We start from the raw sequence: 17,117 nt of genomic DNA, 5'->3' as shown, positions 1-17,117 counted from the left end.
TGGACTATCTCATCATCCTGCTTTTCATGGAGAGCGTCTGTGATGTGTTGATATTGGAATTAAGACGGATTTTTTTTGTAGCGTTGTAGCGTTGAGTTGGCAATGGCTCGTTCTCAAAAGAAGTTTGGAAAATGAAAAACACATCTATGCTTTATTTTTTATTCTTATTGAAACTTCCAGGATCCAAAAACATTAATTGATTTTTTAGTTCCGTCAGGATGAGTATGCAAATGAGACAATGAAATAAAATTAACACACACGAATTAAGTTTGCGAATATATGAAACCGAAACAGGTCGATGATTCATTGACACCAGTGAGCATTTGCCATTACTGTACGGTTATTTTCTCCGTACATGAGAAAGTGTTTGCCTTTGATAAATATCAATGTTAAGCTAAAATTTTACTAGATGCACATTAAAATACATCAAACTGTGTCACAGCTCCGTTCGAGGGAGAACATCACAGAAGATAGTACATTCCTCTGAAGATTACGACCGTATTATGATGAACAATTTGAAGCTTTTCCAACGACTTTATGATCCTACATTTTTCTCCAAAACTGAAATCATACCTCCAACAGGATAAAAAAGAAAGGCAACCCACGTAGTGCGAGAGAAGGACTGCGATTTCAGAAATGTATTGAAATGTTTAAAATCCTATAATTTAGAAAGCTTTACGACCGGCAACAACACGTTTTATTCCTTTCCGATACACCATGCCAGCAATGGATTGGCGTGTTGCGGCTACGGCGAGCACATTTCGCCAGCAAGCGCCTGTTTTTTGCTGCTTGTTCCCTTTACTGCCGTTAACGGCCGTTTGTTCAGTTGTCCGGCCTGATTCATCGTGACATTTATGGCATGCGTCTCGAACCGCGACGATATTCCACTTCACGGTATAATCGCGATTATCCTCCAGCAAGGATCATCCTATTGCTGGCTGGGGCGCGGTCATCTGCAGTATGATGAATATAGTATGCCATTTTATTGCACCTGACACACTGATGACCTACCACTAGAGCCGCACAGCCGGTAATGAGGATTGTAAATTTTTTATTCGTCCAGCGCATTTGGCGAGTTTAGGGTCTGGTTCCACGATTGCCGGCTTGGGTTTACCTGAATAATTGAAATAATTCATGACGTGGTTGTGTTTGTTACGCAAAATAATAGAATATATTCCCAGGAAGCAGGACATTTCAGGTTTATGCATCTGAAATTCGTCATTTCCCACAAAAGATTGCCGCTTTTGGTATGCTAATGGTGACGTGGGCTTTATAATTGTGTACCATTATGAAAATTATACTAACTGCGTTATTTGTTTGGTGGGTAGTTGATACTTAGTAAATTAAACGGTTATCTTGATCATTTGTTGATGACTCAGCCCTCGATAGTCGTATGATCAATTTGCTATATTTTTTGTGATTTTTTACTATAAATACTTAAAATTTATAAAAAGGTACCCAATAATTAAATGGATAGAAATTGATCAAAATTTTGTTAGAAAATGGAAATTTAAATTCATTTTGACATGTTATAGGGTAAATGGCCAATTACTGCTCACCAGCCAATTATTGTACACTGTGTTTAAAAAGCTTTATTTCCAAATATTAAGAAAACATTGATGTAAGACAACAATTTTTTCCGAAAATATTAGGGAGTTCAGCAAAAGGTACGTAAATTCATATCAATATCGAGGCACTTTTTCGAATTTTTCCATTCTATTCTAAATATTTACTACGGCACTGGTAAAAATGACTGGGTATCATAGGTCATCACGAAATAAGGATTATTTTCCCACCTGTACCATCTCAACAGTATATTTTGATTTAAATCCAACTAATAACGATGGTTTTCACGATCGTTACATAACATAGATCGTTCACATAAATAATCATCTTGTAAATAAAACCACTTAATTCAGTCCACTGTTTAACAATTGAATCAAATAGAGTTCACCGATCCTATTTTATTGCACACAAAAAAGTATTACGACGATAAGTGTTTTCAAATCGACGATAAAGTTAAACCTTATGGACAAAGAAGTTCGTTAGACGACGTAATACTACTCGCACACTGCAGGAGGCACTAAATGTGGTCAAAAACAAAAATTTTCAGAGTCACATTCCAGTTGATACAGCTGGTAATGAAAAAAAAGCAAAGCTGATCGCAAATTGATCATTGATCGCAACGAGTTTGGTATGTTTCACTGCGACGATTTTGACAATGTACATTAATTCGATATTAAGTGTGCATATGGTGTGCAAAATTGCATTTTTCTGTGGGTTTCAAAATATTTGTTTCTTGACTTTATACACCATTATTATGCCTAAATCAGATAGTCACAGTAATTTTTAAGTGAAAATGACGTATACTAGGTATACAAAAAGAAAATGAAAATAGTGGTACGATCTGTCCCGGATTTATGAAATATGTCCGTTGTTTAAGTGTGCAATTTTTTTCCTTAAGTGTGCAATTGGTAATTTACCCTACTTGCTATTTTACTATGTTGTAGAAACTGTACGAGTTAAGCAACTAAAGATATGTAACTCTTCTGTCAGCGTCGTTGACATTCTTCATATGATACATATGGTTGCACCTTTACAGCAGCATTTTATGTCCCAGCCGAAGTGCTGCGTCTGTAGTGACAGATTTTATAAGCATCATTTAGAAAGTGCCGCCATTATATTTCGAAAATGGCAGGACCAACACAAATGGTCTCCTGCATACTTCTATCAAGCATACAGTAATTAACATACATTCATGCCCACTGACCATTTTAAATAAAGGCCATTTCAACAGCACTGCCTAGAATTCCAAGCATTTTTACCTACAGCGAAAAAATCCCTCCCGCACACGTTCCGTAAATCATTAACGCCTCAAAACTCATAAAATTTAGTTTCTACATCACCCAACAGCCACCAAAGCAATGCGTGCCGTTTAGTATGATGATACGCATCCATGCTTGTGTACGCAAACGAAATGACTGCTACGTTCAGTAGTGTCGACGTGTCCGGGTTTACATCATCGCCCAGAATTCATCTCCCGTATTCTGGGAAACCATATCGAGCGTTATGTATTTGTTCCCTTTCTGTCATCTTGAAGCATTACAAATAGGAATCAAATTTGCATCTCCTTCCAACGCTCAACACAAAATTTCCCCATACTGATGAAAATGATGAAAATACATCTGATTGCCACAGTTACTCCCGAAGCGCGTTGAGTCATCCACGAGACGTTAGAGAGACATTATGGTTAATTAGAGCGAGCAGTGTACAGAAAAGTGAAATATTTACACATTCTCAAACGTGTTGTTGCATACTGGTACTGTGGGGATTTTACTAGAATGGTGCAGATATGCCATTAATGGAGAATATTTACATACGAATGGCATGTGCCACAGATAGAATGGACGTGCTTTAAGATACTATTTAACATGAAATAATTTTGCATAGCGTTGAAAAATGGAAAAAAGCTACAAACCCATGAATAATGCAACGATAGGTATATTTGGTAATTAGTTCAATCAGGTTCATTCCCAAACCGCTAGCTCCGAGATCTTTCACTTGAATCAAAAAGTTCAATTTGGAAACTACAGGTGCTCATTGAAAACCAACATAGTGTCTATATTTAGTCACATTCAACAGCTGTTTGTTACACCGTCAGAAACTGGCATAAGAAAGTGTTGGTACTGCACTGAACGAGCTACACGACACGGTGGTCTCCAAATAGGGTCAGTTGTTATATCGTGACGTTACTTCCCACTCTGTCTCTGTCGTTTAGCAAATGTATACGGGCAAATTGCAAATTTGGTAAGAATTCTTCCAATATCTAACAACTAGATAAAATCATTGAGGCACTGAGGAGGGTCATCACACATACACTTTTCATTCGGATCAGGCAATGTTCATAGTACTGGTGCGTCTGCTTTATGAATGAAGACGGGCACACCCATAGCAGGAAGAATTGAATTGACAAAAATAAACACTCAACTCTTCAACATCGTGTCTCTTTCCTGATCGTACGCTCTGTATAAATCTCTGTATTCAATGGCTTTTAAACCTGAGAAGCATTAGTTGAGCAGGCAGTCAGCCATTGCCTTTGCGTTTTTCTTGGCACTACGCACGGTGGTCTGTAACATATTTCTTGATCTCCCGTAGCTCAAACGGCCATAAATGTTCACTGCTCAGAGCAAAATTGAGATGAAGCAAGTTTAGCACAAGCCTAAACCACCACAGCCTATACGCTCACACGCAAGGCAATGTATGACCTACGTTAATGCTTTATTGATCACAGCTCTCAATATCATGTCGTTCCACCCATCAAAAATTTAAAGTTTTTAGTCGTTTAGAAAGTAGGTTTTCACTCCACTATGAGTACAATGGTCAAAATATTTAAAATAAATGACCGCCCAAAACGAACAAACCACACGTACAAAAGAATCTTCACCTAATGACCCACGCCTAAAGTAAACAAAAATTGCCGCATAATTTCTGCCACTACCGTACTTTGTCGATCATCCTCTATTAATGCTTTGCGCTTTGTGGCGGCGACGGAAATCTTCAACAGCGGATCCACAATGACTCTTACCACCTAGAAACGTCAATAATGCTGATGAAGCTCAAAACGGAAAATGAAACCACCCACGAGTTGAAGTGCTAGTTATTGTTAATTTTACGTGAGTGCGTATATGCGTCAACGAAGAAAAATGAAACCTATCAGTAAAGTTTGCGTTCAATAGATTGTTTCGTTTTATTTAAATTAATGAACTTTTTTTAAATAAATTAATTATTTAGTCGTTATTGTTATTGTTATATTTTGAATTGATTCCGAAGTTCAGAAAGACGCAATATTTAAAAGATATTTTATTGTTGGCCATTTAAATTTTAACCAACCTGTTATTCGTTACAATTTAAAAGTAGTTTTCACTTACCATAGAACAGGTAGAGCAGGTAGAAAACAATCAAGTCAATAAAAAACATAACAAGATAAAACATAACAAGTCAATAAAATTATTCATTTCGCGAGAAAGTAAACCAAACATTATTACACCCGCCAATGTTCGTTGCGTTAGGTTACATATCCTACTGCAAATCTGCAATAAATCTGCTCTGCATGTTCAATCGATTGTGCTTGAACTGTCATTGCGTGCTATCAGCCTGCCCGAGCGGACATCCAGCTTCCGTGCATAGGAGTGATTTATGCAAATGCATACTTGGCCAATGCGTTAATCGCTCGCTAACTATCACACTGTCTTGCACACGTATACATATGCAGATGTGCATGAACTGCATATCAAATTAATAAATCAATCAATCAATCAATCGAAGCACGCGCTCCAAACGGAGTGTCGCACCGGAATAAGTAATAAACTGCTCGTCGCTAACTTCCGCCCAAGAAACAACTCACAATCATTCGATCATTCTTTTAACCTGTATGTACGACACCCGTAGGGTCTGCGGTGTTTGGAAAAAACTAAGCTCCTCATGGTTTACGCTCACCAACAGACTAATTGTTTTCACGCACACTTAATTATACTAGAGCTGGAAGTACGTTCGCAGTTGAGGTGCGAATTCCGATGCGCATTTTTCATTTCCTAACACTCTAGAGGAAAGGAAGGAATTAAATACGGTGCATTCCTACGTCTATTGGTAATGCTGACACTTCCGGTGCATTACACTCTCTAATGTGCGGTCTCTTTCTTATTGAACGACCGACAGAAATGGAACAGAACGTATAATACCAAGTAGTAGAGTATAAATAATAATTATAATACTTATCAACTGTGATCAACACTGAATGGCCATCCCTAATGAAATAAATTTATATAATAAAGGAAGTATGCAATTACAAAAGTTTTTGGTTTTTGTTTGAACTGGTTTCCGGCTGAAAATAATTTACTTAACACTTCTGGAGCCGCTTCTTCTACTGCGTAACATGAAGGTTGAATTAATTTGTATCAGGTTAATTACCTATCATTTAAAGGTTTTAAAATTATCGAGTGCGATAAAAAGTGAATGATTTTATATATATATATATATATATATATATATATATATATATATATATATATATATATATATATATATATATATATATATAGACGTTATTTAACTCACCATTATTTCTATGTTGTGTGTAGGTATTAAACGTGCGTTTAATAATAGTCAATATAATTATTACAAGAATGACTTAGTAGTCATTCTGTACAGAAAGTTAATTAAGAATTTTTTACAATACTAATAATAAAATGAAATAATAATCTAATAAAATAAAACAATACTAATAATAAAATAAATTTTCAAAATGTCTTACGCGAATGGACCAAGAGGAAATCCCATCTGAACCGTTACTTTGCAGCAAGGACTGGCTATCCGGCAACGTGGTAAAATATGTCGATACGAGACCCTTCAATAGTCGATAGGAGTAATAGTCGGCAATCCAAATATATTTTGGTAACAATGAATTTCGTTGTTAAGTTATGCTTCAACCAATAGAATAACGTTTTATGTTTAACTCCGATATAGTTACTGTGTATTGTAAACGGCAGAATCATAGCACCATTTGTTCAGATAAAAAAAAAACTTTAGAAATAATAAACTGTAAATTAAGGAACAAATGTTTATAATACTGAAAAATGCTACCCGCTAAATTTCATGAATTAGATAATTATGTATAAGTAACAAATCTATTAATAACAATATTTTTCGAAAAGTTTGCAATACTTTTACAGATTTTAAATTAATACTTTCATAACTATTGGAACAATTTTACGGATTCCTAAAAAACCACACCTATTGCACTTGTGATACGGAAGAATCATATGAAAGTCAGGTTACATAAGATACCGATAAGTCAACGTCATACGGCTGTAAAAAAAACTTACGAATAAATATTTCCCACCTACCATGGTTGGATGGACTTTGCTGAAACACATAAGTTTGAGAATGGAAGGCAACAAATACATGCGAGCTGCATGCAACTAACTAGTCAGACTAGCAACGCACTAAAACTACAACAATTCACACATAACAGCTTGTTTAAATCAGACTCTTGAAATACATTTTATAAAACATGTGTTTGACATGACAAAGAGTATAAACTATAAATAAAGAAAAACAAGACACATTATGTAAAACGAACAATTTCGTATTTTCTGCAGCGATAGGAAATGGCACTAGCGATGATCGAGAATTCCACGGATTTGTTTTCTCATTACCCTTTTGCACTATTTTGGGTTTTACATTAAGCTGTGTTCATGCAACAGTATACTTCGAGTGGAGGATTTCATTGTATCTTTTACATTCTTTTATTTCCATGAGTTGTTCCTTTCGCTCATTTTATATCGTTTGCATAAGTTTACTTTCTGGGAATTTTCTTTTATCTACTGTGTACTTACTAAGCTAGTGTTAACGGATCAGAGTTTAGATTTTTTTTTTCAATATTTCTTTTTGTTTGTTACATTTCAATTTAGAAAAAATAACTAATTGAAATAAGTTAATACGCGTTGAGTGCGATCGATTTGTTTAACTTAAATTTTTCTAAAACCAACATCGGTTAGCATTGGTTTTGTTGTTATTATCATTTGAATTTTTGTACAGCAGTTGGGGGAAAATTCATTACTTCCTTCTATAGTTCGCTCATCAATACTAGTCTTTGAATGTTCGTATGTACAAGAAGCGCATAATGCTCAAAAACAAATAAATAGTTCATAAGCGTACTATCTGCTGCCCTTTACCGCTAGCATCTTCCTGTTCAAATTATAGAATTAATCGCAATAATAATACACATTTGTCACTATTCTTTGTGTTGACACTATCCGATGCGCTTATGCTTTCGCATAGTACCGTAACGTGTACAGTTTACTACCTATATTGCCTACGCTTGATTATTCTACTTACGTTGCTAGAGATGAATTACGAAATACTATGTTTAACAACAAATACCTAAGCTTATGTTCAATAATAACTTGGACTATCAATTACTCACGGTCCTGCACGATAAGTCACTTAGTTTTTCTTGCTGTTTTATTTGTGCCATGTTAAATTTTCAACCGTTTTTGTAATGCTTTATGACATCCATATAATAACAACTGCGCAGCAATTGGTAATGGAGTATTTGTTTCGTTTTCATTCGCAGATGATTCCTTTTAACGTAGAACGATGTCTATTTGTATGTTTAGATGATTTTTGTATTAGAACAGCATGGAGCAGTTTTTGTAACTTGCATAAAATTTAAACACCCGGAAAACAAAACAAGGAAACAATTAAAGCGTAGCGTATCGGCAAAGGGAATCAAACGGAAAGGAAAAATTTAAACACGACTAACGAAATACATATAAATAAAATCAAAATATCAACAAAAACACGCAAACGCTTACACAAGCACATGTACACACGCATACAAAAACATTACGGACGGGCATGCTCATTTGTGGGTCACGGGTAGATTTATTTTCATTTTAAGGATTTTTGTGGAATGTCGTGTAAGGATTTGCAGCTAAGGAAAGAAGTGTATGGTAGAGTTGTGGAAGAAAGTATAGTTGATAGCAAACACACACGAACACATGTATATCGACAGACAGTTTAATTTGACTGGTGTACAACGCACGTCCCACCTTCTACGATGCGAAAGTGCAACATCATCGCGCAGCTCGAACTTCCCTGATACGCTAGTGTCAACACTCACTCAGCATTGTCAGATTCACTGTTCAAACTCTTTGTGCGTGAGCTGAGTGCAAGAGATTGTTTTTGTTGACACAGCAACAGAAAATGAAAAATAAAACAAAAATAAAAGGATAAAAAACATTAACGAAAGCTTTGGAGGATTCGAGTGCAGCACACATTTCAGACTGTTTCCGATTCGGTCGGCAGGAGTAAATTACTGTCAATTAGCACAACGCATTTTAGCGCTAACCGTCTTTGAAGCCGTGATCAAAAGCAAAGATCGTACCGACAGTGTGCAGTATTGCGTGTAAACTTTTTCGCACATTCACGTAAAGTGAGCGCATGAGTGAACACCGGTAACTCACCAAAGCAGATATACAACAAGAACCGTGTTAAACCAGAGTGGCATTTTAGGCTTATCCACATAAGGGAAAATTGTTATTCACTGTCAACGTATAAAAATGAACTTCACTTTAAATTGAACTGAACGCTGTAAATTTGTACAACGCTCAAAAAGTCTCTAAACATATATAACCTACGAAAAATATAAGCAAGTTGGTTATTCATCAATGTAGATCGAAAACAAAAAAAAACACTTCAATTCATTCGTTGCACTATGTCTGTATACCTGCTGGCAATACTATGATGTTTTATTCAATCATTCATTTTATAAAAAGACGACGAGCACTTCTTCACCATGGTTCAAAAAGTTGTGTTCGACCCAACAAAACAAAAGATCGACATCTCAAAGCAGATGCAGATTCATTCGTGAAGTTGCAACAAACAAACAATCAATAAATTCGTCAAAAAATCGCATACTTTTGAGAACGCACATACGATATACATGGATATGCAACCCATACAATACATTTCGCTAAATCATTTTCTCTCGTCATTGTACAGTAGACCAGAAGCGAACGCTATTAGTGTTCACGATTTTTATTAATTTATTTATTTTTTAGCGATAACACTTCTGCACCAACCCATACGGTGTTGCAAAAGTTGATGTTGCTTCTGGAAAAAAGAAATACTCTCCCGCGACCCCGATAGGTGCTTGGATAGCAAGGAAAAGTCGCCCACTGTGAGCTGCGTGAGATTGGTGATTGGATGTGTCTGCTTTTTTGTCATACCCTCTTCCTATTTCTTCTCTTCCACAGCTTATTGTTTGTACATCTTCCTCGTGGTGTGAGATCGTTGTGGAAATTGTTTAAGATTATATATAAATTATTACACAGTATTTATTCATTGCAGTACTACACACGGTTGAAAGAGCCGTGGCTTCTTTATTTCGCATTCCAGACATTGGCAACGAATTTCGTATTTGTGTGTGTGTGTTTTTTGTGCTTTAATGCGCAACGACGAATCCTGACCAATGCTCATCATCCCGCAGCTTTTGCCATTTATGCAGGGTACATTGCCGTATGTTTATGCACACGAATCACCGGACAATAATTAACAGGCACTCTTTGAGGCCAGCAGCAACTGCATTAAAGAATCGAATCATTTTGGGTCATTTGACAACGTCTTGTGGATGTTGTCTTTCTTTCCATGTCCAAGCATCAGCATGGAAAATGAAGGACGACTCAAAAGGGTGCCGAATGTTGAGCACAGTAAGTTTTTGTTCATTGTGAGTATGCGTATATAATGCGGGATGGTAATAGTTGTAACCCCAAACACTACTGCAGAAGAAGACACTACCGTTGCGCGTGCGCATGAGTCATGTGCGTGTGGGAGTGATGCGGGATGTGGGAATGGTGTGTGTGGCCGGAATGTGGTGGGTAGGTTTGGGCGTGGGAGAGTGGGGATCCTTGACCGCCAGGGTAAGGCTGCTGCATCAAACCCTGGTCGAGCCCATAATGGCCGGTTTGTGGGTGACCTAAATGAGCATGCCCGTGGTGGCCGTGGCCGTACACTAATTGCCTTACTTTGGAGTCTTCGTCGCCGATGTTGTAGCTGAGCTCGGTCTCTTCGAACCCGGTCGCGGACATGCGCTGGTCACCGGATGAACCCGTCGGCGGATCGGGCGAATTCAGGCAGGTCTGGATGAGCGCCTTGCCCGCCTCCGACGTGATCATCGGTTGCAGTTTGCGAGTCGCAAATGTGTACACGTGACCGGTTTCGGAGGCCACCAGCAGCATCACCTGCGTGCCGGTCAGCGTTGACAGTTCATATGCCTGAAAATGAGAAATAAAAAAAAAATAAATTAAATATGAGGTACAAAATATATTACTTTGTAGGATAGCGTTTAACTAGCAACAGCTTTACCGGATACATTAATTACAAATTCTTGTTTCACCAAAAATATCGTAGACCGAGTGCATGGCAAATAATGTAGAAATTTTCTTTTTCATATTCTGTTCTCTTTTTCTTCTAATTTATCTCTATTATATTTTAAATACTTTTTTTTATATTCTAATTTATCTCCTGTTTGGAGGAAAATGTTTTCCTAAATATGGTAATTCTGAATAGATCAAAAGAAAATCATAAGTCGTATGCTTATCAAGTGAGATAATAACGCTAGCAAGTCCAAGCCTAAGAGAGATGAGAAACCCCATTAACTAGCCACCTACGAACGACCTTCCACCGTTGCAAAGGGCGCAAAAACAAAAACCCTAGAATCGATAGAATTTTAATCTCATTGTCAGATATTCATCTTTGCTGTGAGTTGCTACATCACCAATACCAAACGTAGAACTGCTCGCGGCCTGTTCCACACACCCACATGCATGTAAGATTAGAAAAAAGCTAGGTGACGATGCCAGGGAAATAAATTATTCAAACAACGACACATCAGATTATCCTACAAGAGAGAAAGAGCACTTAGATGCGGGTGTATTATAATTATATTTTCAATCCGATTCACCCTCCATTGTATAAAGCTGGGAAAATAATTGAGAATAAGAGTTCAGGCAGCGACAGTATACAACAGTCAACAGTATACAGGACAATCATCATCAGTTTTGAAATTTGCTAAACTGTTATGAAAACCACTTCGTAAGCACGCGTGCGTGTGGGCTGACGGTTTGTTAAAGGCAAGCAGTTCGTTTTGCTGTCCGAGGATTTGATTCAATTTAAAACAACATATTATAATGAGCTTTTAAGCTATTAATTAAGCCTCCAATACCCCCGTCGATGATCTACGAATTGGAATCAAATGTCCATGCTCGCGCACAACTCAATAAACCAGCGAACAGGTCTGGATACTGGCAATCGTTCGTACAGAAAATAAAAAAAAAACATCTCAAACAGCAACAATCACACCAACACGCACAGGTTCAACAACTTCAATCCGCACGCATAAAGATTGAGCGCCAACGTTTCAACGATAAACTACGTCCACGGTAAACAACTTTCCTGCGAAGCTGCGCCGCTCCGAAAAGTAAAACAATCGCTTGAAAAACGAATGACTTGAGCGGGCAACAGGCGGGGAACCTCTGAAACTTTTCGTTCTTTTTGCAACCGGTTATGATTCATCATAGCCAACGCATATGTAAACATGCTAATTTGGGTTTATGTCGTCACGCAACGAACTGATCCCGAGTAGGATCAAGCCTCGGTACGCGTGTCTATATATGTTTTAACGCTCGACTCTCAAACACTTGGAATCAAAGCCAACCCTTGGCAGATCTGATATTCTTTAGGGGTGAGACAGATCCTTGGTTATTTTCATTGCTCTCGAAAAAGCACCTTTTTTCTTCATTTGTTAGAAAGAAAAAAAAAGCGCACCTGTTGCTTTTCTACCTTCACTACACATTTTTTAGCTTCCTTGCCTCAATTCCGCTCAATCAACTTTATGACACCTACCCCCAAAGGGGGCGTACATTTGCTACACACGTTGATTAATTCATTTGCATATTACGCACAGATGACCATCACACGAAAACGAGAAACGTAACCCTTTACCTAGCCGCAGGGGACAGTTCTATTAATTTCTAAACGCTCACACATAAACACACACACAAACACGCGCTTTCAGATGTCATCGACATTCTCCGAGCGCTGATTGACCGATGGCGAATTTATAGGGGATTTTGTGCTTTCTAATCAATGTACGGGCACGTGCGCACCGCCAATGGTATGTGACGGCACGTTATTATTTCTCTTCAAATATTCGTTCATCCTACAAAATTAGACAGCAATTATACAGCAGATACGATCAACTGTAAATGAGTGCCCGCTCACGCAGATCATTACGATCGTGCCGAAATTCCTTAATGAACATTTTCGCCCTATAAAACGCACGTGCCCTTAGAACTTTTACTGAAGAATATTGTTCTGTCTCGATGCAATCATAAATCACTAAACCGACTCTATACTTAGCTGTAACCACGTAACACTTGCTTAAACATCTGTGATTTTGGCGATCCTTACGAAAGAGCTACGATTAATTATTGTAGCTTCTTTCATTCCTCCTTCGCTGCACTGCAAAGTCTTACTCAATCATTACTCCGTATTCACGGAACAGCGTTTAACTTGATTGCTCCTTTGATGTTTAGGTTTCAAGCGCACTTTCGTCACTCATCATGTAAATCTTGATTTAAACCAGATCTGGTAAAGGTGAATAGACATGCATAGACTGTAATGCTGTATATAAAGCTGTAATGCATACGTTTAAAATTATTCATATTATGTATGATGTGAACAATTTTAAAACGATTTTGAATTTCATAAAGAGGAAAATTAAATTATTACAGAGGCATTTTTAAAAATGTAACTAATAGGCAAGCTGCATCAGTAGAATGGAGGATTGTATGCTAATGAAAATATACAACAATAAAAATGAACTTCTAAAAGTGTTCAATAATACCAAATACCTGTATGCATGGAATAATTTAATTGCATATACATGTACTAACATTAAAAAACACGCATAATGATTTTTGTATACGAATCATTATGTGTGTTTTTTAATAAATAAATAAATAATTAAAGGAAGGGTTTAAATTGTCCAATTCAATCTATTTTAATAAAAAAAACCCGAGAAGTTAACGTTCTCCAGTCACAATCTCACATAAAGTAAGTAAAACAACTCTTAGGGCACCGTCACCTCAATTTATTCGAATTCCCGACGATTGTATTTCAACTCTTCATCCCCACGTGCCTCTTTCCAGTAACAAGTTTCACTGGTCGTACAGAAACGCAAGAAGACACTTAATCGAATATTCGGGTCGGATACAGATCCGTGTCGGTGCCATTCTTTTGGCATTGCATTTGTAGCCTCAAAGTGTGAATTTATGTTCGAACATATGTTTTTCAGCCTCCCCGTAAGTCATTCCTCAAAGAGAGCAGGAGAAAAACAGTAATGTTTCCATCTCTTTCGCATCTGCCAAGCCTCGTCCTTTCCCCCAAGGAAGAATTCGCGTTTGCTTCGGTCGTACCGAACGCCGTACGAATGCTTTGGGGGCCTTTGGTTTGCTTTGGTAGAAGATTTCGTTTTCAACTTTTTCGATCTCTTTGCATCATGCTTGAACGGACGGGTTGGTAACTTAGTCACAGGGCGGCATGGTACGCTTACCGAAGAGTAAGAGTATAAAAACGATCTACAAACCAAAAGACCGAAGCCGACCTCAAACCGGAAGGTGAAGGTGTTAACTTTACGCCCAGCCTTGTCAACCAGCGCCCAGGCCCAGCAGCGCAGGAGTGGACCGACAAAAAAACCGCATTCAGGCACAATCACACCAGGCCGCCAAAGACAATGCGTTTTCGAGAAGCTCGAAATCGTCGCCGGACAGTAGCATATCTTTAGCACAACCCCGCAACTTCATCGAGTCCAAAGGTCTTTTTTCGCTTCTTCACGAAACAATATTTTATGTGCCGATTTTCTTCACAAATGTCATCGAGCTGCTCTTTGCAGTAACGGGGAGCGGAGAGGAGGTGTATGCGAATTGTGCGCGAAATTAGCATAACCTCCCGCAATACCGTACTACATACCGACACCAAAGTGTGAACAAACGTGGCACGAGACTTTACGGCGCGCGCTCTCATGTTGCATGTTAGCAAAGTATCGTCGGTACAAATAAAAGCAATGAAGGGATGCTGCGACGGAAACAGAGATACGATCTTCCATCCTCCGTTCCTTGGCTGTCTACGGCGGCTCTCCAAAAGTAAAAACACACATACATATACGTAGACACAAGAAGGTGCAAAATAAATAAATAATAAAATCACCCAGCAGATTCCCGAAACGATTTTACAATTTACGCTGAATATGTGAGATTTGGTTGAAATGAGCGCTCGGTACGGAAGCAGGATACTTTCAGAATAATGAGCTCGCAGGAAGGTTACGAAGGTACTAAAGAAGCAGAAGCAAATGGAAACATTCCACCGCTAATCCCCAGTCACATGCGGATCTTACCCGTACTGAGGATCGCGAAGACCTCGATCTGGGAACATGTTTCGGTCACCATTTGGACCTACCTGACCACTGCTGCGCTTGCGTTACTTTTTACATTCATTCGATCCAACCTTCCTCAAAAGAGGGTAAGTGAATGAGTAAGGCGGAGGGACAAAAGTGGATGATGATTAAACATAAGCATCCATAAAGTGTTGAAAGAGACAAGGGTTTAGCGACGCGAAATCCCATCCCAAGTGAATGTAAACGGGAAGAAAGAAAGCTGCAATGATCTGGACAGGGGCAGAAAAAAACCTTTTCGTACTTCGAGCAGCATCAAAGAAAACAAATAGTTTTAAAATTCATGAGATAGTTCAAATTCGAACGTATAAGTGTCTGCATATTTGCTGTACGTGTGGCGGTCCATCGTAAAATAATCATTACCGAAAAGGACATCTTCACAGCGTTTGAAATATGTATCGTGATGTATCGTATGTATGAAATATGGCATCGTAATATGAATTTTGGGAGTTGCTCTTTTATGTTTTTTTTTTCTTTTCTAAATCAATTAATGCTTATTGCATACTGATACATTATTAATAGCTGAATTGTTGAACCATAAAAAAGAATGTCGTATTTGGAGTTTATAAATTTTAAACATCCAATATTTATTCAGTTTTGTATTTCTAAATGTTTGAATTTAAGCGTATCATGAAATCGTTAAATCTTATATTAAGTATAATTGAACCTACTTTAATCTAACTTGACATGCTAGATTATTTAGTTAAGCGATTGCGTTTTGACGATTCGAGGCTCATCCGCTGCTAGATTTTAGAAAGTGAATTTTAATTTTGGTTGTTTTCCCAATGCATACGTCTGATATGATAAGCTGTCCGACATTTCATAAAATGTCTAGTATATAAATCGATGCCATAATACATCGAAAATGCCATAATATATTTGATATTAGGCCTTCTAATTCAATTAAATACTGAAGTGTGATGCTAGAACAGGGTATGATTCACTAAAAATTTTAAGACCATATCTGTGTAGTTTTTTTAATTTTTTTATTCGTTTTTGTTCACTCACAGCACCCAGTTCTGAAAAAGTACAACGACACCGGAAGTGGCAATAAAAATGATTAATTCATCGCGATAATGTCACAACAGCAAGTTTCGAGCGGCTTTCATCACATGCGACTTGATCGGCCAGGTTTTAATGAAGCAAAACAAAAACCGAATCCTACTCTGGAAATGGCTGCAGTCCATAAAAAACAACCAAAACCACTTCATCATTTCGATGGGAGAAATTTGTAGTAGATATCACATCTGTCCCGAAACGAAGCGTTATCGGAAAGCAAGACTATAATGAAATTCCGTAAAACAGATTGTAGGTAACAGCATGAACACTGTGAAAGAAAAAGAATTTAAGATGAAAAAGTAAACCGAAATATTTGCTGATCGCATTCTTTCTTCTTATACGTGATAAGCATCTTGATACATATCAGAGTGGAACATTACGATTAACGAATGACTTAACTGTATTCAACAGAGAGCGGCAAAACGGGAAGCTAGCAACTTTTTATCTTGCATCTGGGAAAGAATTTTAACTCCACCGCCGTTCAAATCATTTGACGAAGGATTTCACATGATCGCGACAACATGCTCACCGGCGTAAAGATAAGTCGTTAATAGCTCATACATCTGCAAAGTAAAAATCGAAGGTGGTACGATCGTCCAAAACATACAAACACATCAAAAACAAAACGGGGCAAAACACGAGAAAATTTGTATGCAAGCCAATTGTTATTCGAAGGTTTGAACACTGCATAATAATCACAATCAGAGCAAAAACACAAAAGTGTCATTGTGGAAAATAATTCTGCCCTGAAAGGAATCAAAGAATAATACGTCTTGCTTTTGTTCGATTCGATGATACTGTGTGGATACGATCGGCGGCTGGTTCAAATAAAAAAATAAAGTATGAGTAAAAAATATCATGGAAGGTGCTTCAGAACTTTCATACACTAAATTGACCTACACCAAACCAGAAAGAATTATTTTCGAGGTGCAAAACACAATCAAACAGTGCCGTCTTTATCTGAGGGCACGTGTAGCATTATGTA

General features: G+C 37.7%; 1 protein-coding gene across 1 annotated transcript in view; it reads right to left on the bottom strand.

Annotated features, from left to right (window-relative positions):
- Window positions 1–17,117, bottom strand: part of LOC128719354 (serum response factor homolog) — a 114,964-nt gene that overhangs the window by 81,912 nt on the left and 15,935 nt on the right. Inside the window, exon 2 of the mRNA XM_053812977.1 lies at window positions 10,587–10,835. Within this exon, the coding sequence (XP_053668952.1) occupies window positions 10,587–10,835 (249 nt within the window). The remainder of the gene's footprint in view (window positions 1–10,586; window positions 10,836–17,117) is intronic.

This window comes from Anopheles marshallii, chromosome 2 (genome assembly GCF_943734725.1).
Source record: "Anopheles marshallii chromosome 2, idAnoMarsDA_429_01, whole genome shotgun sequence".
Classification (NCBI taxonomy): domain Eukaryota; kingdom Metazoa; phylum Arthropoda; class Insecta; order Diptera; family Culicidae; genus Anopheles; species Anopheles marshallii.
The sequence above is the reverse complement of the archived record's forward strand: the minus strand, read 5'-3'. Positions and strand labels throughout refer to the sequence as shown.